This window comes from Apis laboriosa, unplaced genomic scaffold (assembly GCF_014066325.1).
Source record: "Apis laboriosa isolate Shangri-la unplaced genomic scaffold, ASM1406632v1 scaffold63_cov154, whole genome shotgun sequence".
NCBI lineage: Eukaryota > Metazoa > Arthropoda > Insecta > Hymenoptera > Apidae > Apis > Apis laboriosa.
Window position 1 is genome coordinate 153,688 of NW_025223982.1, and position 26,021 is coordinate 179,708.

Here is a 26,021-nt window from a genome sequence, read left to right on the forward strand (position 1 = left end):
AATTTTTTTCTAACCTCCCTTAATATAAATTAAGACAATTCTTCAGTTTTAGTATATAATACTAAAATTGTCACAAAAAATGACATTTTTTATCTATGAACTGCATATAAATTTTATAACAACGTATTGTTATGTAAACATGTGAAGTTTAAAACTTTTGTTCTAATAAACATGTATCCAATAAATGAAGATTTCATATACATGTTAGGTTAACAATGTAAATAAACTGTACAACTTCTAGTAGATAAATTTTTTATCTATATTATCCAATATGTGAATGTTACAATTAAGAATAAATCTTGATTACATAAAAAAGCTTAATTCTAAATGTCAAAATAGGGAAATAATGAAGTTAAAATTTAAATATTTATTTCAAATTAATTCTATTGATTATGTTTTTGTCATTCGCATATTTTGCTTTCCTTTATTTCCAGCATGTTTTTGAATGTTTCTGTTATTTCCACCTGCTAATTTTCCTGCCTTTTGTAGAGCATGCAATTTAAAATTTTTAACAACACCTACTTTTTTGTTGCTTCCAGAATATTGCACGTTTATCCTTCTCCCATTAATAAATGAATGATTGAGTGAAAGTGCTTTCTGTTAATAAATAAGTATAATAATATAGTATAATAATATGTAATGTATACATAGATAATTGATTCTAATATTCAAAATAAATGAATTACAATATAAACATACCTCATAATCTGTATTATTGGCCAGTTCAATGTAAGCAAATCCACGTGCTGTGTTTGCATCTTTCTTAGGTATCCTAATATCAACTATTTGATTGACTTTAGTCAAAAAATGTTTTTTAAGTTCCTCATTAGTAATACTAAAATATAAAAATATAAATATAATATAAAATACATACATATATATATATATATATATAAAGAATTAATTTAATATTTAATACATGTTCTTACTTATATGGTAAATTTCCTATGAAAAGAACATATCTTTTCTTTTTATTTTCTTCCTCTATATTTATAGATTTTCCTTTTTCTTTTAAATCTTGCATACTTTTTTTAATTTTATTATCTTCATGTTGCTTATTATTCTCATTTTTTTCATTTTTTTCTTCTATATCATCATTGTCATTGTCATCATTATCATCATTATCATCCTCATCATTATCCTCTTCCTCTTCCTCTTCCTCATCTTCCTCATCTTCCTCATCTTCCTCATTTTCCTCATTTTCCTCATCTTCCTCATCATCATCCTCTTCCTCATCTTCTATATTACTTTCATCTTCATCTTCATCCATTTCAATTTCTTCCTTATCTTCATCACTATCATCATCATCTTCATTTTTTTGTTTTAAAGATGTTAATGTCTTATTTTGTTTAACATTTTTATTTTTATTTTCATTTGACTTAATCTCTAATTTTTCTTGCAATTTTTTTTTTTGTTCAGTGCTTTGTAGTTGTTTCTTTTTAACAAATTCTATTGATTTTTCACTTTTTATATTTTCTGTCTCTTTTTTTATAATTTGTTTAGGTTTATCTACTCCTTCTTCCATTCTTAATCTTTTTTTAAGTGCTGCTAGTTTTCTCCTAGCACTTTTTGTAAGATTTTGTCGAGCTTCTATTAATTGAATTTTCTTTTTTATTTCCTCAACAGATAAATTACGATTTATTTCATGCTTCATCTGCCTATTTGCTTTACGCTTTTTACGATATTCTTCTCTCTTTTTTAATATTTCTAATTTATTCTCTTTATTTGATATCTGTTTCTTATTTTTCTGTGGATTATTTTCAGTTATTTCTTTTATATTACAATCTTGAACAACTCTTGAATCATGATCTTTTTTCTTTTCATTTTTGAATTTTTTAGGTATGTCCTTTTTAACTTGTTGATTTGTTTGTCCATTTTGTACTATTCCATTTTCTAGTTTCTTTTTCTTATGATTTTTATTAAAATTTCCTGATATTTCTGTTTTTTTTTCAATTGCCTCAAACTCACTTGCTGATCGTTTTTTCATGTTTTTAACCATATTCGTTTTAGTCATTATTATGTTATTTAATATATAGATTTACTGTAAATAAGAAATAAAAAGAAATTAAAAATGTAACTAAATTTTATGAATAAAAGTTAATAATAATTTAAAATAATAATTTTTATTTAAAGTAATAAATAAATTGTTAATTTTAAAAAACATTAAAAAACATAATAAATTCAATGTATATATTGCATATAATTTAATATAATTTAATATTTTATGTGTATAATTGTACTATTAAAATTGAAATTATTTCAAATTTAGTTTTTTTTTATATCTATTTTAATTAATATAATTTAACATTTTTATTGATATTCATTAATTATTTTATAAAGTAATATAATATAAAATATATATGTATTTTTTTAGTTTTATAATATTAAATTAACATACCTTTCCAAACGTGGTCGCAGATATAATTTTTGAGGTTAACTCTAACACGCGTCTCGTATTCGTGTATATATAAGTAAAGAATAAAAGTGTATAATTATGATTTCGATTCGTGTCATGACGCATGCGCATAAATTTTTATTATATTTTATTATGTAACATTTAGTCCTAAAATTTATATTTCATAAAAAAATATGAATATAATTTTATAAAGTGTAAATCAAAACATAATACAAATGCATGTTATTAGTTTAATTAAATAAAATAAAATTTTTAAATTATTTCAACGTCATTTCCGTTATATAGAATGTCTGATTTTATATTTTTTATTTAAAAATAAAAATAATTTACTTTTATATTATATTAATTATATTAATATAATGATTAATTATAATTAGTAATTAGTAGACTAGTAATTGTATTATAATTAAATTATATAAAATTTTTATACAAATAATATAATTACAAAGTCATTGCTATATTTTTTTAAAGTATACTATCTATATTTACTTTATATACATCTTTTATTGTAATATTTGATAAACATTAATAAAAAATTTTTAATTAATGAATTTTTATAAATAAAATATAATTATTACATAATACGTTTATTAGGCAGTTAGCATTACAACTTTTATATTACTTAGTTAAAAATATAATCTTCACATAAAATTTTTATTTAAAGATGTAATTTATATTTAAAAATATATAATAATAAAAATTACTTGAATATAAATCTGTCTGAAACTTAACACGAAATGATCAATTCATGATAATAAAATAGAACAAAATGTTAATATAGTATATTTATAGTTATTTTTCTTAGAATAGAAATATGTAATATATATGGAAGACATTTTGATAATTATCAAATAATTACAGTATATTAATAAATTATTCATAAATATATAAAAATATTGATGCAATATAACTAATACTATATATAAATGCAATATATTTTATATATTTTATTACACTTATGTTTGTGACTTGATTTAATATTTATTGTATAATGTTTATTGTATACAATATGTATACAATAATTGTATAATATGTATACAATAATCTAAAATCTTGTTTTGTATCAAATAAATATTATAAAAATTTAATACGGATAGTTACATATAGTTATTAAAAATTATTTACAATTAGAAAGTTGTTGTTATATTGATATCTTTATTTTTTATATTAAAAAATATAAAAGAAAATATAATGATTAATTAATACTACAAAATTTATCAGTAATTTAGTTATATAATTATTATATTATTATATAAAAATTTATTATTTATTTTATAATTTCTTAAAATAATTAGACTCAATTTTTTCTTTTAAGTGTAGTTAGTATTGTATACAAAATTTCTAATTTCATAGAAAAAACAAAAAATGCATACAATCATATAAAAAATTTTAAAGCTATTTAAATTTATCTAAATTATAAATTCCTAAGAGCATTTTTACAATTTGAAAACAAATATTTTATATCACTGTATTAGAAAAAGAGTGAATATATAAATAATACATAATTGTTCATTTATCTTGCAGTATGATATATAAAATTTATAAATAAAAAATTTGTACAAAAAAATATATTAATTACTTACAATTAATTATGTTATTAAATGTTTGAATGCAAATTTATATCAAAGTTGTTCAAAAAAAAGTAGTTCCATATGATTGAAAAAATAACCATCTTTCTCATTTTATAATAACTGTAAAAAGTTTAATCAAAATAATAGTGATATAATAATAATTATTGTGTCGCGCGATGTCTAACACAAAAAAAGTTTATTTGTGTTTGCAAGCAATGATATTATAAATTTATATATAAAGCATTTCAAATTTTATTTATTATTTTACTATTTATTATAATTAATATTCTATAATGTTAAAATGATACCTGAGGTTAGTTAATTTTGCATTTAAAGTTTTTTTTATGCAATATTATAATTTTGCTGTCACATTTGAAAATACTTTACATATTTCGAGTAACTATAAATTAATAATGAAGTCTATTTTTATCTCTTTGCATGAACTCTCACAATTTTTTGTCAAATAGAATATTCATGTATTGTTGTCACTGTCTTCATTTATCAAAACAAATTAACATTACAAACTGTTAAATATCGTTTATCATTTTCTCCAGATGTTAAATATGTACATACAAGAAATTAGTATGTCTAATCAGCTTTACGTGGCTTACGTTTACGAACATTTGGACTGCTTGGTTCAGTTTTGGAATCTTTATTTACATCCTTTTCTTTTTCTTCTATCTCTGATCCTTCTTGTTCAGATTCTTCATCTACTAAATCATCTTTAACATGTTTAACAATTTCTTCATCCTGTATACATTTCTCTTGCATAAATCCTCCTGATCCTTCTTTTTGTTTCTTTTTGTCTTGAAGCATCACAGGTTTTGGTGGATATATAAAATCGATCAAGCAGACAATAAACTATAAATAAAAATTATATTAATTTAAATTCAAATTTAATTATATTATTCAAGCTTACCAATCCTAATATTGCACCTAAAACAATAGTAGCAATAGCAAAAATTAAATAACTTCCCCATGTAGGTAATCCAAAATCTTCCATAAGTTTATTATGTATTCCCTGTAAGAACAATTTGATTTTATAATATATTTAAAATTTAAATCAATTTTATTAATTTTTTTATATAAGTCTTTACCCTTAATACTTGTGACATTTTAAAGAATTGACTAATAAGAGACATTTGAATAGAAGTTGGACTCTTCCAACCAGGAATTGGTTCAATTTTTTCCCAAGTTTTTTCAGATACAAATTCAATCAATGAATCTTTATCTCTAGGGCTTTTATATTGCCTAAATATACCATCTTTAACACTAAAGAAAACATTAAAATTTAATTAAAAATAATTATAAGTATGAATTATCAAATTATTCTTATAACATAAAAAATCTTACTGATATATTGTTGGTAAAGCTGTAACCATAAATCTTCCACTAAGTCCTGGAGAATCAGTTACATCAACTTTTGCTACATTAATATTTAGATTCTTCTTTTGTGAAGCAAGATGTTCCCAAATTGGTTCCAATGCTTTACAAGCAGGACACCATGGAGCATAACTAAATCGCAAAATATTCAATTATATATAATATTATTATATAAATTAAAATATAAAATATTTAATATTATAATTTTCAATAAAATATTTTTTATAAATCCTATATTTTTATAATTTAATAAAAATTCATGGCAAATATTTGAAATTAATGATATCATGAAATTTCAAATGAAACATCAAAATATATACAAATGTGTTTGCAATATAATTTTTGACACGATATCATTTAACGACATGGAATCAAATCAACTCACAATTCCACCATCCATTCTCCGATTAGTATACGATCCCAATTTTCTTCAGTAAGTTGTTCTGCAAAAGTATTTTTTGATGATGTCTGAATATTTGCATTTACAAGACTCAAAAATAAACAACTATATGTGATATAAAATAAAAAACGGAATTTAGTGCACGACATTTTATATTAACTAATTTCCACCGGTACCGTAGATACACGCTGCCGGTCATAGGAAGAAACACGAATCTAATCTATTATAGTTGGTTGGCAATCAAGTAAAGAAATACTATATATTTAATATCCTATAAGGAACAAATGATAACTATAATTCATTTTAAAAATTTATTTAAAACATTGCTGTAATTAAAAAAAATTTTTTATATTATTAAAATTTTAATATATAGATATTATTAAAATAAGTATTAAAGAAGAGTTTATTAAATTTTTAAATTTGAAATATAGAATTATTTTTTAAGAATAAATATATAATTAAATTTTACAACTATAATATCTCTTTTTTTATAAATCATAGATGAAATATTATTTTTATATATTATTAAATAAGTTATATTTAACTAATTACATATTTTAAAATAATTTCTTTATTTTAAAAAAAAAATTTATACTTTAAATTTTTATATCAAAAATATAGATTATTAAAATTTTTCAATATTATATTTTTTATATAACTTCATATTTTATTTAAATGTTTCAAATAAATGTCAATGTTTAATACATTAGTATTTTTGACATATCTTAAAATATTTCAAACTATCTATCTATAAAGTATCATTATTAATGTTAATTTTCAATGTAAATAAAGCTTAAATATATTTGCTGCATTATTTTCATGCGATCTTTGTAAAAAATTTAATAATCGCATCTTTATAAATCTTATTTATTGTATGTTTAAAATAAAATTAAAAAGTAAAAACTAAAACTTAAATTTCTAGAGTATATAAATAAAAATATATTTTAATTTTATTCTAATTTTTTTATTATATAATTTTTATTATATTATTTATTATTAAATAAATTATTTTATTTTAATTAATATTTTATTAATTAATTTAATTATTTTATTTAAATTATATAATATAAAAAAAACATATTAAATAACTTTTAAAATTTTAATATTTTTTTACATCCTGTTTAAATTTTTTAATTTTGTTATTTTAAATTTATTTTTATAATTTGAAAATATTATTTTCATATATAATGATAAATATTTAGAAATATAACAAATTATTAATTTTTAATATATTTTATTTATAATTTAAAATTTATATTGCATTAAATTATTAGCAATTAATAGCTTAGATTTTATTAGTACGAAAACAAAATATTTTAAAAATATAAAAATTCTATAGATAATCAATATGTCTGCTGTTTCTCCAATTTTGCCTAAATTAGTTGAACGAGATAGTTATGATGAAGATTTAACAGATATTGATGATGAAGTATTTATCAGAGATGGAAAAAATAAATTAAAATTAAATGATGGAGGAGTTAAACGGCCTTTAATGGCACCTCATAGAAAATATAAAAAATCATATAATTTTAAAACATATGGATTTTTAAATAAGGCTGGTTTTGGATTTATAGCATTGATAATATTATTAAGTTTAACTATATTATGTATATATATTATAAATGTAATACCTGGACCAATGTCAATCTTAAAAAATTGGCTATCATATAATCTTAAAGATTCTTTACATGAATCTAATATAATACCATGCACATCCCTTACATCAAAAATTTTATGGACTAAATCATTGCCAAAATTAACATCAGAATCTCCAATAAGAAGCAATGATGTAAATGATGATGGAATTGAAGATATTATTATTGGATTTAGTACAGGTTTTTATATATAAATAAACATTTTACCACACTTATTTTTTATTTACTTATCAGGATTTATTTAAAAACTTAATTTACAGGTTTTAACTTTTAGTCTTATGATTTTGTAGAATAAATATTTCAATTTGTAAGGTATATCATTTTTATAATATATTTAATTTTAATATTTGATATCTGATTTAAAATATGAGTAGATATTAACATAATTATGTATAAAAAATTAATATTATTTTGACATACAGGATTGGATATAATGAATATTCCAGAATATGCTTGTACATCATATTTTAATGGCCAAGTTCCATGTTTTGGTGGAGTTTTAGCTTTAAATGGTAAAACAGGAGATATACTCTGGATACATTGGACAGCTCATGCAATTTTCTCAATTGATTGTGGTTTAGATTTAACAAATGATGAAATTAAAGATTGTATTATATGTGGTCGGAATGGAATACTTCATGCAGTTAATGGCTATAATGGGACTAGTATATGGGAAATTCCAATTCGAGATTTATCAATTTCAGAAGAATGGAAATTCTCAGATATTTATGATGCTAGATTTATTGCTGATATTAATGGAGATGATGTTGGAGATATTATTGCATCACATGTTATACATTCAAGGAAAATTCATACTAGCGAAGTTCTTATAATATCAGGAATCAATGGGGGAATTATACATAATTCAGTTTTACCAAATACAGAGCAACTTTTTCTAGCACCTCAAAAACTGATTCATCCAGATGGAGAAAATATTTTTATTCTTGTTACTAGCAGTCAGAAACAATCAAGTGGATTATATATAATTTCTCAAGTAAATTTAATATATGGCAATTTGGTAAGTTCCTTTAATATTCAAAGAAAATATATAAATAATTTATTATATTATATTATATTATATTATATTATATATTTATAGAAATTACGAAAATTACATCATGATACAGGAAAAGGAACTTTATTACCTCCAATTTTAGTTGATGTAACATTAGATGGAATTGAAGATATTGTTGCTGCTATGTTTAATTCTACAATAATAGTTTATAATGGATTGACTTTTGAACCTATTTGGAATTATACAGTACCTAATTCTGAAGTAATAAGTATACCTATTCCTGGTTATTATAATGATGATAATATTCCAGATTTTATGGTAAAACATCAAATAGGTTTAGGTTTTCCAATATATTATTACACAGTTGCAACAATTATAGATGGAAAAACCGGAAAACCTTTATTAGAAAAACCAATAGAAGATAGTTTAAGTAAAGAAATGTCTGGTTTATCTGTTACTGTTGAAGGATTTGGAAATGATTGGTTTTTACATTGGTCAGTTGATTGTTTAAACTACGAAGGAATTAAAGAAAAATATCAGTTTTTAAAAAATGAAGATTTTATATCAGAATCACATGCTGATCTTTGTAAGCTACGGTTTAATTCTACTCTAATTACAAATTTATATGCCTTGAGCCAACATGTTGGACCACCTGGTATATCATTATATTTTTCTGAAGACTGGAAATTTTTAGAATATAATAATTCTTTGAATGCCAGAATAGAATTACATGAAAATATTCCTTTTGTACCTGAACAATTATCGAAAATTTATGAAGATAAAGAAAATTTTAAACAAAGACAAGAAGATTATTATGAAACTGAACAACACATGGAACATAAAAAATTTGCAATTAATAATCAAAATAATATTTTGAAAAACGAGAATAAATGGATTCAAAATAATATACAAACTAAAGATTATGATATATTATATAATGAAAATAATAAAATTAATTTACAAGAAGAGTCAATAGATTATCAACAAGAAGAAAACAAAGAACGAGAACAAAGAAGTAATTCAAATTTAGATTTCAAATTTATCAATCAACCTGACAACAAAAATCATTCAGTAAAAAAAATGCTTAAAAATAATATTAGTTATAAAACAAATAAATTTGAAACATTTAATACTGATACATTTAATACAGATTTTCTGAATATTCAAAAAAATAGAAATGTTGATGAGAATAATAAAATATTAAATGAAAGAATAATTAATTATGACATAAATAAAACAAAAGAAACAATTAATTCTATGGTAATATCACTAATTGTTATTAAAAAATACGTTATATAGAAAAAACACAAAGAATTCTTTTTTTTTTTTTTTTAGGATGTAAAAACTTATGCTTATAAGTTTTCTAATATTAAAATGACAGAAGATGCTATAATAAAAAATTTTAAACAAAAAAAATTAATAAAAAATTGGTATAAAAAAAAAGAAACTAATTTTAAACCAAAATTAGAATTAGAGCAAAAATATGAAATAAAATTAAAAAAACAAAAAAAAAAGAGAGAAATAAAAACTAAAAGCAATCAAATATATTCAATACATGGTGTACAAAAACAACCACTATCTGGAATCTTATTACCCTCTATTTCAGAATCAAAAGGAGTAACTTCCATAGATTTAGTATTTTCTACATTTTGGTTACCATCCTCTGAAACACCTATAATATTAATTCAAGAAGACTTAAACTGTATTCATTGGAAAAAAATGCTTTCAGAAAAAAATTTGCAATATAAACAAAATGATGACATTATTGAAGAATGTTTAAATGAACGAGGTATTAATTATAAAACACATCAAGAAGCAAACAATAAAGGAAAATTTAAAATTTCTCTTGGACAAATGACAATATATAGAATGAAATTAGAATGCATGTGTCCAGAAGATATGTTACCTAATCAAATCTGTAAAAATATATCCTTGCATCAAAGTTGGTCTGAATATTTAGGTTCACATGGAAATGGATATTTTAAACCACTTTATAAAACAAATTTTTAAATAAATTACTTATTTATATATATATATATATATTGCACAAAAAATATTTAATTCATTAAAATAATAAATTCTTATATTTTATTTTAATTATATAAAAAATGTTTTTTTTTTTAAACGAATATATAAAATTATTAAAGTTTAAACAATAGCATTGTAATAACAATTATATTATAAATTTCAATTATTAATATTTTTTAAATAAATAATTATATATATATTAATTAAATAAAAAAAATTATAAAATTTGAATATTTACAATTTAATATTAACATTTTAAAAATACAATATCTATTATATAATGTAATAATCTATATATCCACATATAATATCTATATATCCATTATGATCTTATCTATATATAAGTTATAAGATTGTCAATTATCATAATATTTATTATTCTAAAATATTTTTTTTCAAAATATTTATAATGTTGAAATTATATTATTAATTATATAAAATTATATTATATTATAAATATATTATTAATTATATAATGAAATTATATTATTAATTATTGTATATTATATATATTATAATTAATATAATTTTTTTTAAATATATCATCATATATTAAAACATCATATATTAAAAAGTTGTTTAATATTAATATAATAAATTAAGATTTTACTATATCATTTTAAAAAGCTGAAGTTAGATGTTTGATCAATATCTATTTAATATACAAGTTTTTCTTGAACAATTAATATATGTATATATATATATATATATTTCTTTTTTAAAACAATATTACGTTTTTTTATAAACTACTTAATTAATTAAAATTAAAATATCAAAATAATTTATATATAAAATAAAATTATTTAATTTTAAACAACATGTCTGAGAAACAAATATTAAATCGTAAGTTATAGTTTATAATATATTTATTATTAATTACATAATGGTGATTTTTTCATATATTTACATGTATACAGAATCTTTATATCCTGCATATAATGATAAACAAAAATTTCAAATGTCTGATATACAAAAAACTTGTGTAGATGTAAGTTATTATGTAATATCATTTCTATCTTTTACATCAAATAATTCTTGTATAATTTCTTATTACTATAAATTTGTAGAATATATGTCAAAAAAATGTATTTATATGTAAAACTAAAGAAAGACATTTAAAATATAATTTGAAGGAACAATATTGTAACAGTGTAAAAAAAGAAAATTGGATTGCAGAATTTAAGCAAGTTAATATGATAAATAGTAATTTAGAATATAATTAACTAATCTTATAATTTTTTAATTTCTTTTTCTTATATATCATATATTTGAGAAATGATTAGAAATTCATATGCTTTTATATATACCTAATATATTTATAGGATAATGGCTGGACATCATAAATCAAATAAAATTGGATATTGTAATAGTTTCAAATGTTTTCGTCGACCTGTTGTACCATTTTTAGTATCAAAAACACAAAATATAAACATTCCTATACGATTTAATCATGATATTCTAAATGATATATTAATAAATGCACAAAAACAATGTTACACTTTTTCATCTAAGTCAGAAGCTTTTAAAAATGTAGGAACACAAACAGATTATCGAGATAGTGAAGCACAAACTATTCCTTGGGAACCATCATACAGAATTAAATTAGGTATGATATAATATAAATATATTTTATATCTTCTATTGATTAATTAATTATTAATCAATATCTTTTTAGGACATAATCCTGAAGTATTATCAATAGTACATTTAACTTGGAATCATGGATTACAAATTGGAAATCATGAATTAGAAATTATTAATAGAATAAGAAAAAAAAGAGCATGGGAAGCAATTTTGCCTCCTATGGATACACAGGCTAATATAAAAAAAAGAACAGCTATAATAAATGCATTAGAAGTAGATGAATGGGCATTTAGAGAATCGGTAAATATTTTACTATAAAAGTATTTATACTACTTAAATTTATCTTAAAAATAAGATATTTTATAATAAAATTTTAGGAAATTCAAGCAATAATGGATTACAGACTTGAATTAATGAATGAAATATCTAAATCATATGAATATGCAAAACAAAAAAAAATTCAAGATCGTTTAGATAGATTGACAAATCTTTTATCTCTGCGTAGAGATAAAGAAGTAAATTCAATTAAACATAAGCTTAGAAGAGAATTAAGAAAATTATATAAAAGACATCAAGAAAAATCACAACCATTCAAACGTGATATTATTAAAGAACATGCAAATCCATCTTCTGAATTATATGCACCACAAATGCGTTATGGCGAACATCCTCAAAGAAGACATGAAATAATAGAAAAAGAATTATTAGGAGAAAGTTTTATTGAAAGTAAATATAAATATATTAATATTATATAATAATATATATAATATATATATATATAATGATATAAGTAATTATAAATAATTATATCATGTAATATATGTATTATTTATATAATAATATAAATAATTAAATAGTATTTAAATACTAATTAAATAGTATTTTTATGTTGTATTTTCTATTATTATTCAAAATATGTTTATTTTAGATGTAACTGAAATAAATACTTTACCAAAATGGCTTCCAACATATGAACAACTAAGTGTAGTAGAAGCTAAACCTAAATCAGATGATCTATGTATTAGAGCAACAAGATGGACAAAAGAAAAATTAATTCAGTTACATTCTGACTTAAAAGCAATAAGATTAAGTACTATATATGTGACAATAGATGCACCAGTATTATTAAAGCGCAAGTATAAAATGCCATCTTTACCTCCTACACCATATAAAACAACTATAGAAGATATAACAAATATACGTCTGCATCAATTGTCTACACTTATTCAAAAAATAGTTAGAGGAAGAGCTATTCAATGCATGGTAATAACTAAATGGAATATATATACATATTTATTTTTTTGTTTGTTTATTTTTTTATTTATTTTAATTAATTCAAATTTAAATAATTTTATTTTATTTTTTTTAGATGTTTGAAGGTCGCAATAGATGTAGAGAATTAATTGAAGAATTACAATCGTCTTATGGATTAGAAGAATATAGTAAAAAACAAAATCAAAAAGAAAAACAGCATACATTAGAATTACAAGAATTACAAAACGAAAAATCTTTGCAAGATGATCGTTTATGTGAAATCTTAAATTCTTTAGAAGGAATGACTTTATCAGGAATGCTAGATTTTCTTACTAAAGTATAATTCATTTCATTAAATTGATTTGCTATTGTTAAAGTTGTAATTAAATATAATTTTTGTAATATTTTTCATTTTTGTTTTAAAGGAATTAATAAGATTAGAAGATGAACGTCAAATACATGCTTTTGCATTATTAGCCGAAAGAAAAAGAGCTCTCAGAGAAGCAGCAGAAGCTGGAAAACGTCAGTTAGAATATAATCGTCGCAGAGAATTTGACGAAATATTTAAACAAATTATAAAAATTAATCAAGATTCTGTAGAAACTTATTTAGAAGATATAATAAAAGAAGGTATTGAATGGGTATCCGATGAAGCAACTAAAGCATATATTTCAGAATTGTGTGATACAATAGACAATGTATCAAAAGTTGCACGTGACAAGTATGATGAGAATAAATTAATTTTCTATAATTCTTTCCAACATATTTTTTTTTATAGTTTATAATCTTAATATTTTATAATCTTTTATATTTTAGTGAAACAAAATTAGCAGAAGAAGAAATGATAGCTAATATGATTTACAATTTTGTATTACCAGAAATAGAAAAAACTACTTTACGAAAAAATATAAGAGAAAAGCAACAAGTTTATTTGCAAAATGCTCATGCTGTAATCTATAATAAAATATTGAACTTATCATCTGTTGAAGATAAAAATTAATTGGAAAAAAAATAAAAAATAATATAAAAAAAAGGAAAAAATATTTAATTGTAAAACATTGAAAAAATTACAAATATTGCTGTCTTAAAAAATTTATGATTTTTATTATTTAATATATTATATTGTTTTATTATTGTCAAATTAAAATAGATACATGTAAATTTTCTGAAAAATATTGATATAATTGTGAAATATTATGTAATATAATTCAATTATGTAGAAGTGTATATATATATATATATATATNGAAAGAAAGAGATGATGAAATAAGATGAGATATGAAATAATATAAAAGTGAACATTATACTAAAATCTATATTTTGTAAAAAAATTTATTGTTAAAACAGGCAAGTATAATTATGTATGTTATTAATTTTTGTTAATAATTTATTGTCATTAATTTTACATAAAATCTTATATAATTTTTTACCAATATTAAATAACATCATTTCTGAAAATAGGAAAATTATTATAAATATAATATAAGAGCAAATTAAATATTAAATGAGATCTAACATTTTAGTTTATAATAATATACTTTATATGTTATATTTCTTAATGATATATATAAAATAATATATAATTCATATATTGCTGTATACAATTATATCTTTTAATATATTTATTGATTGCTTTTTAAATTTATACAATAATTTAATATACACTTCTTTACATTTATCCATGTATTTTTCAATAAAATCTTGCACTAAAATGAAAAAAAAAACAATATATTTTGCCTTTCATGTGTTTGAATTCATAACTCAGTTTTTGTTTTAATTAAAAAGATATAACTTTTATTTATTTATTAAACACAATATAAAATAAAATATTTATTTTGTTACTATATTTTCAAATAATTTCAAATTATATTATAAAAGCAACTTCATATAAAATTTGATTTTAATATATAAAAAGCTTAAACATTTAAATTTATTCAGTTGTAACACAAAAAATGCAAAATACACATAGAATAATTTTGCTTTGATATACAACTCCAATATGTACATATAGTAAGTTAATGTGAAGTTGAGGGATATGCTTCTATAGTATTACCTGCAAGAAGATCAGTCATAAATTTTTTAAATTTGACATCTTTTGCATCATTGGATGATATTCTTTCTACTATTAATTTACGTTTTTTTGCTTGTAGTTCTTTTGTTTGTAATGAATCAGTTTCTCTTTGATTAATCATATCTATATGTTTTCTTTTACAAGTTTCTATAGAATCAGGTTTTTGAGTTTCTTCTCTAGCACGACTTAGTTCAGCTGTTAAATCAACCATTTTTTGTTCCCATTCTTCAAGATGTTTTCTCATTTCTGCTAATTGTGTATCTTGATCATGTATTTTTTTTGCTTGTTCTTGCAATTTTAAAGTTTGCAATCTCATTTGAAAACTTTGTCTTTTTATTCGAAGTTTCATTCTACTAATTTGACCTTTCATAGATAGAACAGATAATTTATTCATTTTAGTACGACAATAAATTTTTTTAAAAGTTTGATTCAATTTTTCTGAACTAAAATTATGTGGCAGTGTTGCATTATTTGAATTTGTAGTATGATGAGAAATCATTAAACTTCCACTTGGCAATTCATAAGGACCTACATTACTAACAACTGAAGTACAAATACTATGTCTCAAATCTGGTAAAATTTTTTCATCAAAATGTTCCATAGCCATGCTACTAATATCTCTTAATTCTTGAAGTATTTCATGAGCTCTAGGTGGAGTTTTAGAATCTCGAATCAAACGAAGGACTCGAAAAATTTCATCAATTACCTGATATATAAATATATATTAATTTAAACATCAAAATAATTATAAAACTATTGATATTTTACCTTTCCAGGAATAAAACAGCATAAATTAAGATCCACATATTTTATAAAAGTCATAGATAACATAGATATTCTTGTTTCAATTGCTGTTAATATATCACAATGACGTGCTAAAGGATGACTTCTTCTTTCCGATTCCCTTCGTGGTAATTGACTTTTTACTGCACGCAAACATTGTGCGTGATATTTTTCCATTAAATTAAAACCTCGGTTTAATAATTTTTTACATATTCGATCAAATTGTTTACAAACCTGTTAAGATACAATTATTTTTCTAAATGTTAATGTATATGATTTTAAACAATTAATTAGTAAATATAAAAAAAAAAAAATAATCTTACAATTCTATATCGAGAAATTTCATCGTATGTAAGGTTAGACAAAATTGTCTCTAAAACAATATCTGGAAGATTTATTAGTTGCAACATATCACTGTTTTTATTTTGTAATTAAATTCTTAATACTTTCACTTGAATAAAATTTTTAAAATAATACTAAATTATATTTCTTTTCTAGTTAATGCAATAGAATAAAAATGGTGCAGTTGCAACTAGAGTGCATATAATTACGATTATAATGTTTTGACCGACCGATGACCTATAAACAAATATAGCTATTGCATATGTATCTGTTTACAATGTAGTTTACTATCTATATTCCTATGATATAATAAACTTGCTAGTTTCCTCTCTAATTTTTATGCATTTAATGGCCGGATGTAACTCACATCAGTTTTGGCTGCCATATTGTTGTGTCACGTGACGAGGGAGTAGTGAGGTGAATGCGCCGGGTCGAATTCGTGACAAAGAGTTAAAAATTTGGATACCATCGTTTACCAGGAAACCAAATACAAGATGGATGTACGAAAAGTAACAGAATTATTACGAGCCACGATCGACCCAGAGCAACAAAAGCAAGCTGAAGAGCAGCTAAATCAGGTCGGTCAACTGATTGAAAACGTGCTTAAATGACCGATACTCCAACAGAAACATGTGCTTCATCGATATCATTTTCCTTCATTATTATTCATCTTTTATATATTTTTTTATTATTATTCATCTATTTATACCTACATAAATAAATAAGTATATATATGTATATATATATACTTATCATATACATATATATATATATATATATACACGTAATATATATGTATATACATGTACATGCATATTTTAATATGTATATATATATATAATAGATATGTATATATATATATATAATACGTATATATATATATATATATATTTATATTCATATATTTCTTTAAAAAAAAATTCGTAGAAATAAATTTTTTCATCTTTATTAAAACTAACATTTTGAATTCTTTTATTAACTATACCTTTAACCAAATTTATAATTATATTAGTTCTGTTTTTTTGTAAAATTTCTTTCTTTTCTGCTAATAATATTAATAGATTTTCAAATTTCAAAGTTTTTAGTGTTCATATTTAAAATATTTATTATAATGAAAAAACATTTTTTTTTTATATAATCAATATAATTCCAATTTATTATTTAGCTTATTACTTATTGCTATTAGATTAATAAAAATTATTAAAAATAAATTAATAAAAATATATATTTATATATAAAATTATAAAAATTTATATATAATATTTATATTATAATTTAATAATAATAAATATAAAAAAATGGTTAAATTTATAATGTAAATAATATTTTCAGATTCACAAAATTATTGGTTTTGCACCAACATTGCTTCAAGTACTAATGACTGCTGAAGAAATGTCTGTACGACAAGCTGGTAATTAATAAAAATAATTACTTTAACAAAATATAAAAATTGATTAATGATAATTTAATATAAATTTAGGTGTTATATACTTGAAGAATTTAATTACAACAAATTGGGCAGACAGAGAAAATGAAAATGGGTCAGTTAAGTTTACTATTCATGAACAAGATCGTGCAATGATTCGTGATGCAATTGTTGATGCTCTTGTACATGCACCAGAACTTATTAGGTAAGTTTTTTTTTTTAAACACATTTTTAATTGTAAATTAGATAATACAATATTTCTATAAATAATAAAATTATTTTTTTATTGATTTAGAGTACAATTGGCTGTTTGTGTTAATAATATAGTAAAACATGATTTTCCTGGGAGATGGACACAAATAGTAGACAAAATCACAATATATTTACAAAATTCAGATGCTTCTTGCTGGCCAGGTGTTCTTCTTGCACTTCATCAACTTGTTAAAAATTTTGAGTATGATACTTTTATTATATTATATAATAATAATATGTTTATTTTTCAAAATATTAAATAATAAATATTACAAACATTTATTAATTTTTTTTTTTAGATATAAAAAGGCAGAAGAAAGAGGACCATTAAATGAAGCAATGAATCTTTTGTTTCCTATGATTTATCAGTTGATATTACGGCTTTTACCAGATTCTTCAGAACAATCAGTATTGCTACAAAAGCAGATATTAAAAATATTTTTTGCTCTTACACAGGTAAAGACATTTTAAATATATTTTTTTATAATAAAATATGAAATCGTTTTTTTAATTTTTGTTATAATTTATCATTTTTTCCCCAGTATACACTTCCCTTAGATTTGATTTCAAAAGAAGTTTTTTCACAATGGATGGATGTAGTACGACAAGTAGCTGATAGACCAGTTCCACCTGAAACTAATAATCCAGACTTGGATGATGATGAACGAGCAGAATTACCATGGTGGAAATGTAAGAAGTGGGCTCTTCATATTTTACGCAGAATGTTTGAAAGATATGGAAGTCCTGGAAATGTGACTCAAGAATACAAGGAGTTTTCTAGATGGTACTTGAGAACTTTCAGTGGTGGAATACTTGAAGTCCTTTTAAAAATTTTAGATCAGTATCGAAGAAAGATATATGTATCACCTAGAGTAATTCAACAATCAATTAATTATATTAATCAAGGGTAAGTAATAAAAAAAAATGATTTTAATATTCAAATTACAATTTAATCAATTTTAATTAAAATATTATTTAAATTTATTTAATTTATTATTTTGAAATTAATATAATTTTATATTATTTAATTTTATATTATATACTATTTCAATTACAGAGTAAGTCACGCTTATTCGTGGAAATTTTTAAAACCACATATGTTTGAAATAATTCGCGATGTACTTTTTCCAATACTCTCATATTCCGCTGCAGATGAAGAACTTTGGAATAACAATCCATATGAATATATTAGAGTGAAATTTGGTAAGATGTCATTCAAAAATAAATTATATTTTCTATATTATTTTATATATTATTTTAATAAATTAATAATTTATTATTTTTTAGACATATTTGAAGATTTTGTATCTCCAGTAACTGCTGCACAGACTTTATTATATTCTGCGTGTAAGAAACGTAAGGATATGCTTCAGGAAACTATGCAATTCTGTATGGAAGTTCTAACCAGTCCAAATGCAGATCCTAGACAAAAAGATGGTGCATTGCATATGGTATTTATCTTTATAAAAAGATATCTTATAAAATAATAAAGTTATATTCTAAAAATCAGTTTTTTTTAGGTTGGAAGTTTAGCTGATGTACTATTAAAGAAAAAAGTTTATAAGGAACAAATGGATAAAATGTTATTACAATACGTTTTTCCTGAATTTAATAGTCCTCATGGACATATGCGTGCAAGAGTAAGTAATGCATATCTGTTTGTTTATTAAAGTATAATTGAATATTTGATTTATAATTATTTTTTCACAATTATTATTTTACAATTATTATATTTCAGGCATGTTGGGTATTACACTATTTCTCGGAAATAAAGTTTAAACAAGAACAAATATTAGTTGAAGCAGTTCGATTAACGACAAATGCTCTTCTAACGGACCAAGATCTACCAGTTAAGGTAGAAGCTGCTATTGCTTTGCAGATGCTTCTTTCTGCTCAAGAAAAAGCACAAAAATATGTAGAACCTTTAATTAAGCCTATAACTCTCGAATTATTAGCTATCGTGCGAGAAACAGAAAATGATGATTTAACAACTGTTATTCAAAAGATTGTTTATACCTATTCAGAACAACTTATGCCAATTGCAGTTGAAATTTGTCAACATCTTGTAAGTATTATTTTTTATTTTTTTAATTAATTATATTATATTTAATTTTTTAAATTAAAATGAGATACTAAAAAAATATTATATATATTGTTAGGCTGCAACTTTTAGTCAAGTACTTGAAACAGATGAAGGCAGTGATGAAAAAGCTATTACTGCCATGGGATTATTAAATACAATAGAAACATTATTGAGTGTAATGGAAAATCAACCACAAATTATGGCACGATTGCAACCGACAGTGCTTCAAGTTGTTGCCCATATTTTTGGAGAAAGTGTCATGGGTAAGTCAAGTAATAATATTAATGGAAGTAAAAATATTCTAAATATATATTATATTAAATTATAAATGTATATTATTTATAAATATTATTATATTGACAATATTGACAATAATATGCTTTTGTATTTTAGAATTTTATGAAGAAGCTCTTTCATTAGTTTATGATCTTACGGGAAAGACAATTTCTGGAGATATGTGGAAAGTTTTAGAATTAATGTATCAATTATTCCAGAAAGATGGCTTTGAATACTTTACTGATATGATGCCTGCTCTTCATAATTATATTACAGTTGATAGTCCTGCATTTTTATCCAATGAAAATCACATATTAGCTATGTTCAATATGTGCAAAGCTGTACGTTGATTATTTTTTTTATAAAAATAAAGAAAATATTTTATGACAATTTTTTTTTATTTTTTATGTATTAGGTATTAACAGGAGATGCTGGAGAAGATCCAGAATGTCATGCTGCTAAATTATTGGAAGTTATAATTTTACAATGTAAAGGTCATATTGATCAGGTAAAATTAAATATAATGTATAATATATTTCTTTTAATAAGTAAGTATTAGAAAATTATACATAAAAAAAATTTTTTTTTAGTGTATACCTTCATTTGTGCAATTAGTACTAGAACGTTTAATGCGTGAAGTTAAAACATCTGAATTAAGAACAATGTGTTTGCAAGTAGTAATTGCAGCTCTTTATTATAATCCAGCACTCTGTCTTGAAACAATGGATAGATTACAAGGAAATTTTAGACAATCAACAGAACCAATTGCTTCACATTTTATTAAACAATGGATACATGATACAGATTGTTTCTTAGGGTGAATTTATTTTTTATAATAATGATTGCAAATTTTTTTATAATTAAATACAAATGCAATTAAATAATGCATCTTTGTAAATATTTATTAATTTATTTATATTAATTTATGTTATTTAGGTTACATGATAGAAAACTGTGTGTTCTTGGGTTGTGTACATTAATTAGTATGGGTCCTGCAAGACCACCAGCAGTGAATGAATGTGCTCAACAAATCATCCCATCTCTGATTTTACTTTTTGATGGATTAAAAAGAGCCTATGCAGCTAAAGCATCTGATACTGATGACGAAGAGAATGAGGAAGATGATAGCGATATTGACGAAGGTATTAATTTTCATGTATATTTCTATGCATTTGTCATTTTTATCACATTTTTAAAAAAATAGTAATAATTTCATTATATTTATATAGAAGTTTTATCATCTGATGAAGATGAAATTGACGATGCTAGTCAAGAATATTTAGAAAAACTACAAGAAAAAGTGACTAGATCATCTACACAACATGGTTTTAATGTATCGACATCAATCCAAGATGGGCATGGTGATCATAGATCAGATGATGATGGAGATGATTCAGAATATGATGCCAATGAGGAAACTCCACTAGAATGTTATGCTACGCCTTTAGATTCAGATGACATGAATCAAGATGAATATGTTGTTTTTAAAGAAGTAATGCAAAGTGAGTAATTCTATGTTCTTAATTCAAAATCAAATTATGTCAAATTATATAAAAAATTAGTATAATTTTTCTTCTTTTTTCTTTCCTTCTTTTAGATATTGAAAGAACAGACACAGTTTGGTATAGAGCATTAACTGGTCACTTAACTGCAGAACAACAAAAGGCATTACAGGAAATTATCTTGTTAGCAGATCAGCGTAAAGCAGCTCTTGAAAGTAAAAGAATTGAACAGAGTGGCGGTAAGACTTTTTATTAATTATTACCTTTTTTTTATATTAATATTATTAATATGATTTATTATAATAATATGAATAATACAAAATTTGTTTTTATGAATATTCTATTATACTAAAATAATATATATTTATATTATTATTTCAGGTTACGCTTTTCATTCACAGACTGTACCTACGTCGTTCAATTTTGGTGGAACGCTTTTGAGCCGATAGACTCCCAATCGTTTATATTTTTAGCTTAAGTAAGTAAATAAATTGCGAAGCATCCAAGTCAAACATCCTTAACAATGCAATATATGTTCCCACTGCGTTAAAACTGATACGCATTATACGCGAGTTAAATTAAACATTAAAAAAGTGTCCATTTTTGTTTGTTTCTCCACGTTCTCTAACTTATCATGACTATAGCTCGGTACATACAACAATGGTAGCATCCTTTCGAGCGTTTGGAAATCCATTCCACGATGGAATCTGCGGAGAAGCACACTTCTTCTCATAACATAATAATAAAACGTAATTAATTTTCATTGTAGAAAAATGCATCTAAAATAAACAAGAATAGTAATTTGTATTTTTTTAAATAAAAAATATTTTTGTTCATTGTTTATTTCGATTTCCAGATTCCAGGGAATATGTTCTGATCTTGATTTCCAAATCGTCGTGCTTCTTCGCCGAGTTCACGCCAATCCATCGTTCAACGCGATCGAATCTTTTTTTTTTGTATGAGAAGGAAAAAGATATGTGTGAAAATGAAAGTATGAAAGAATAAAATAAATATGTGTGTGTGTATCTGTATGTTTGAAAAAGGAAAGGAAATGAAAAAGAAAATAGTTCGATCGCTTTTGAAGCGCTCGAAAAAGTGCCTTCAACACGTTCGACGCGGATGGGACCTTAATCGGAGCAAATTGGATCGAGGCTAGGACGCTTCTCTAGTTTGTAAGTTTCCTAAACACTGTACTAAAATATAATAAATTAATGCTAATTAAAAATGAAGAATTCAAACTTTTCCAGCCTTAATTTCATTACAAATTGTAATAAAATTTTCAAAAGAAGATTAAATTGATATAGAATTATGTCATTACATTATGCTTCTAAGTAAAAATCATGTACAAAATTTGTGACTTAATAAGTTTCTAATTTAAATAATTAGAAGCTAAGCCTTATTTTGTAAAAATTGTATAATGCACCATTAACTACTTTATTATTCATTTGTTTGAAGGAATAAAGTAAAATTTAATAATAGCTTTGCATAATAATGTATTTGGTTAGATTAAATTATGTCATTAGGAATAGGATAATTAACAATGATTTAAATGCAATTGAAATGCAAAATTTTCTCATTAACAGCCTTATATTCCACTTTCGATCGATACATAAGTTAAGTTATGTGTTTTCAAATGAAGATTTTGGCAGGATATATATACATATATCCGTTTATGGAAAATAATTCATATCCTGCGAAATAACTCTCAGGGCTGAGATATACTTATATGAGGAGCTGCATGTTGAAATTATAGATACGTTTGCAGTTTCATATACACATATCATATATACATTTTTGTTAGATAAGATTAGAATAATTCAGTTATAAGTACATACTTATAATGAAATTTTTAATCAAAATTGGAAAATTATATATTAATAGTATATTTTTACAAAATTGCGACAATTTTAATTATACATTTTTGTTTTTTAAACTTGTAAGAAAAATATTTAATAAAGTAGTAAAAATTTATAATCATTTATAGATTTCTCTTAAAAACTTTTAACGTTTTATATTTTATTTATATTTGCCAATAAATTATTAATTAAATAAAAAACTTGCAAACGTAAATGCAATTTCATTTCTTTATTATATTTGAGAAAGAGAAAAAAAAGAAAGGAAAAGTAAGTATCCCACAACTCCGAAAAAATAGCGCATCGGTGGCATTTTTACCAATGGTTTATTGACCAAAGGTTCGAAGCACTCGTAAAGACGCAGAGAGGCCCGTTTAAACAAATGGACGAGAGGAACACATTTAGAGCACGAAGAAGTTCTACTCTCGACCTCTTTCCTCATTGTGTCCTCGGATAAAGTGAATGTTAATGTCACTTGAGACACCGTTCGAAATAAAACGCGCCGACATAGCCACCTCTCATTGCTTTTGCTACATTTTGCTCAAATGCTCTCCTATTATTTTGAAGGACTTCTGCAGCATCTTTATTCAATGGATCTTCTGGATTTGGTTCCTAAATAAATAATATTTTTATAGATATTTTTTTGTTTAAATATATTCAAAAATATTATAGATATAATACATATAATATAAGTAAAATATAATATAAATTTTTTATTTCATTATAAAAAATGTCATTATTATATATTATATTAAATACCAAGAAAAGATATTGTAATCCATAAACAATAGAATTAATTGTAAGGACTGGTTTCCAATCTTCTCTTAAAATATTCAAACACACATTGCCATCTAAATCAATATTAGGATGATAAACTTGTGTTTCACATTTTACTTTAGGTGGTTCATGTGGATAATTTGGTCCAACTTTGAAACTGAAAACAAATCTACCACCTCTATAAAATCCCTAAAAAATTAAAAAATAATTATCAAATTATATACATAAAAAAGAAATGAAAAAGAAATCTTACCTCATCTGGACAAATAATTAGCTTAAAGCTAAGAAGATCATCTGGATCAGGAAACTCTGTCCCACATGTTTTTGGAAGATTGAGTTCATTTATATCTATATAAAATAAGAATTTCTTAAAATATGTTAAAGAATGAAAAATTTATATCAAATTATTAAAGATTACTTCAATTAAAATAAAATTAAAATAATGAAATATTCTTAAAATTAAATGAATATTAATATTAATCATAAAAAATATAATTTATTTATTTATATTTATTAAAAATGTTTCTAAAGTCATGTTAATAATTATTTTTTAATAAGCTATCTGTTTTAATGGAAAAATACAAATATATATTTATTACTATCTTAAAATTTATTTCATTTTATTTTAATTTATTATTTTTAATTTATTTTTTAAATATTTATGATATTTATTGGAATTTATAATTTTTTTAATTTTAAGTATTTTATAAAGAATTTAATAAAATACTTACATATCAATATATTTTTAAAAATATGAAAATAAATTAAATTGTATATATATTCAAACAGATAATGAAAAATATATATATATATATAAATATAAAATACAAAAAATCTAAATATAAAGTATATAATGAGTATTAATAAAAATGAACAAACATTAATAGCTATACAAAACTATATATAACTAATTATAAGATCAAAACTTTATAAAATTTTAAATAAATTTCTTTCTAATTAATCTATATTTTTCATATATTAAATGAAGTTTGTAATAACAAATAAAACAGAAATTGAAAAGAAGACTATAAGTATCCGTCAATAAACCTTTTGTGATTCTCAGTTGCGCTGCAGATGCTTTTTTTTGGGTGCCAGCTTTCGGTGACTCGCCATCCTTTTTCGCCTGTTTTAATGAAAATAATTTGATCATGATAGAGTGGCGGTGCCAGGCGTGGAAGGCACAAAAGTCTTCTTCCTCGAACGGCCACGCGCGCAGCTACGATGCACGCAACAAAACTTTTTGACAATGGAAACAACTACTGTGAATTTACGACTGGTTTCACGTGGACGGAATAGAATTCGTTTCTGTTACGATCACGGTATTAAAGTCCCATTTTTCATACTACATAT

At 22.4% G+C, this 26,021-nt stretch overlaps 7 protein-coding genes across 11 annotated transcripts; 3 read left to right on the plus strand and 4 right to left on the minus strand.

Moving 5' to 3' along the window:
- Positions 1–366: 366 nt before the first annotated feature.
- Positions 367–2,522, minus strand: LOC122718401 (glutamic acid-rich protein-like). Its single transcript, XM_043943411.1, has 4 exons — positions 2,399–2,522; positions 930–2,041; positions 700–835; positions 367–597 (listed from the first exon to the last, which is right to left on the minus strand). Exons 2-4 carry the CDS (start codon positions 2,012–2,014, stop codon positions 391–393), a joined length of 1,428 nt encoding a protein of 475 aa, XP_043799346.1. The 5' UTR covers positions 2,015–2,041; positions 2,399–2,522; the 3' UTR covers positions 367–390.
- A 1,710-nt stretch (positions 2,523–4,232) lies between these two features.
- On the minus strand, positions 4,233–5,973 carry LOC122718402 (thioredoxin-related transmembrane protein 1-like). The gene is made up of 5 exons (XM_043943413.1): positions 5,756–5,973; positions 5,341–5,502; positions 5,085–5,259; positions 4,907–5,008; positions 4,233–4,848 (listed from the first exon to the last, which is right to left on the minus strand). The coding sequence occupies exons 1-5, from the start codon at positions 5,917–5,919 to the stop codon at positions 4,576–4,578; spliced, it is 876 nt and encodes a 291-aa protein (XP_043799348.1). The 5' UTR covers positions 5,920–5,973; the 3' UTR covers positions 4,233–4,575.
- A 633-nt stretch (positions 5,974–6,606) lies between these two features.
- LOC122718447 lies at positions 6,607–10,474 on the plus strand. 3 transcript variants are annotated; one of them, XM_043943483.1, is made up of 5 exons: positions 6,607–6,642; positions 7,110–7,605; positions 7,848–8,443; positions 8,525–9,700; positions 9,776–10,474. In XM_043943483.1, the coding sequence occupies exons 2-5, from the start codon at positions 7,119–7,121 to the stop codon at positions 10,448–10,450; spliced, it is 2,934 nt and encodes a 977-aa protein (XP_043799418.1). In that variant the 5' UTR covers positions 6,607–6,642; positions 7,110–7,118; the 3' UTR covers positions 10,451–10,474. The 3 variants fall into 3 exon arrangements, with proteins under 3 accessions (XP_043799418.1, XP_043799417.1, XP_043799419.1); XM_043943484.1 differs by lacking the exon at positions 6,607–6,642 and adding an exon at positions 7,686–7,737 and having other exon boundaries at positions 7,516–7,605; XM_043943482.1 differs by lacking the exon at positions 6,607–6,642 and having other exon boundaries at positions 6,999–7,605.
- Positions 10,475–11,403: 929 nt separating this feature from the next.
- LOC122718448 (cilia- and flagella-associated protein 91-like) lies at positions 11,404–14,306 on the plus strand. The gene is made up of 8 exons (XM_043943486.1): positions 11,404–11,456; positions 11,791–12,074; positions 12,144–12,352; positions 12,430–12,778; positions 12,981–13,315; positions 13,422–13,643; positions 13,732–14,027; positions 14,123–14,306. Coding segments are annotated over exons 1-8 (1,881 nt in total). The 5' UTR covers positions 11,404–11,454.
- An 884-nt stretch (positions 14,307–15,190) lies between these two features.
- Positions 15,191–16,698, minus strand: LOC122718415 (F-box only protein 28). The gene is made up of 3 exons (XM_043943433.1): positions 16,484–16,698; positions 16,146–16,394; positions 15,191–16,083 (listed from the first exon to the last, which is right to left on the minus strand). The coding sequence occupies exons 1-3, from the start codon at positions 16,568–16,570 to the stop codon at positions 15,322–15,324; spliced, it is 1,098 nt and encodes a 365-aa protein (XP_043799368.1). The 5' UTR covers positions 16,571–16,698; the 3' UTR covers positions 15,191–15,321.
- Positions 16,699–16,910: 212 nt separating this feature from the next.
- On the plus strand, positions 16,911–23,270 carry LOC122718451 (importin-7). Of its 3 annotated transcripts, XR_006347384.1 has the most exons (20): positions 16,911–17,080; positions 17,835–17,913; positions 17,983–18,133; positions 18,224–18,382; positions 18,480–18,636; positions 18,723–19,087; positions 19,238–19,383; positions 19,468–19,631; positions 19,701–19,820; positions 19,919–20,245; positions 20,340–20,526; positions 20,657–20,880; positions 20,955–21,047; positions 21,130–21,356; positions 21,476–21,681; positions 21,769–22,041; positions 22,137–22,280; positions 22,423–22,519; positions 22,686–22,790; positions 22,898–23,270. XR_006347384.1 is itself a non-coding variant. In XM_043943491.1 (19 exons), exons 1-18 carry the CDS (start codon positions 16,997–16,999, stop codon positions 22,488–22,490), a joined length of 3,174 nt encoding a protein of 1,057 aa, XP_043799426.1. In that variant the 5' UTR covers positions 16,911–16,996; the 3' UTR covers positions 22,491–22,519; positions 22,898–23,270. The 3 variants fall into 3 exon arrangements, 1 of the variants encoding a protein (XP_043799426.1); XR_006347383.1 differs by having other exon boundaries at positions 22,423–22,790; XM_043943491.1 differs by lacking the exon at positions 22,686–22,790.
- Positions 23,271–24,041: 771 nt separating this feature from the next.
- LOC122718411 (NEDD8-conjugating enzyme Ubc12) lies at positions 24,042–25,936 on the minus strand. Its single transcript, XM_043943425.1, has 4 exons — positions 25,719–25,936; positions 24,925–25,019; positions 24,654–24,860; positions 24,042–24,506 (listed from the first exon to the last, which is right to left on the minus strand). Exons 1-4 carry the CDS (start codon positions 25,819–25,821, stop codon positions 24,366–24,368), a joined length of 546 nt encoding a protein of 181 aa, XP_043799360.1. The 5' UTR covers positions 25,822–25,936; the 3' UTR covers positions 24,042–24,365.
- Between the last annotated feature and the right edge of the window lie 85 nt (positions 25,937–26,021).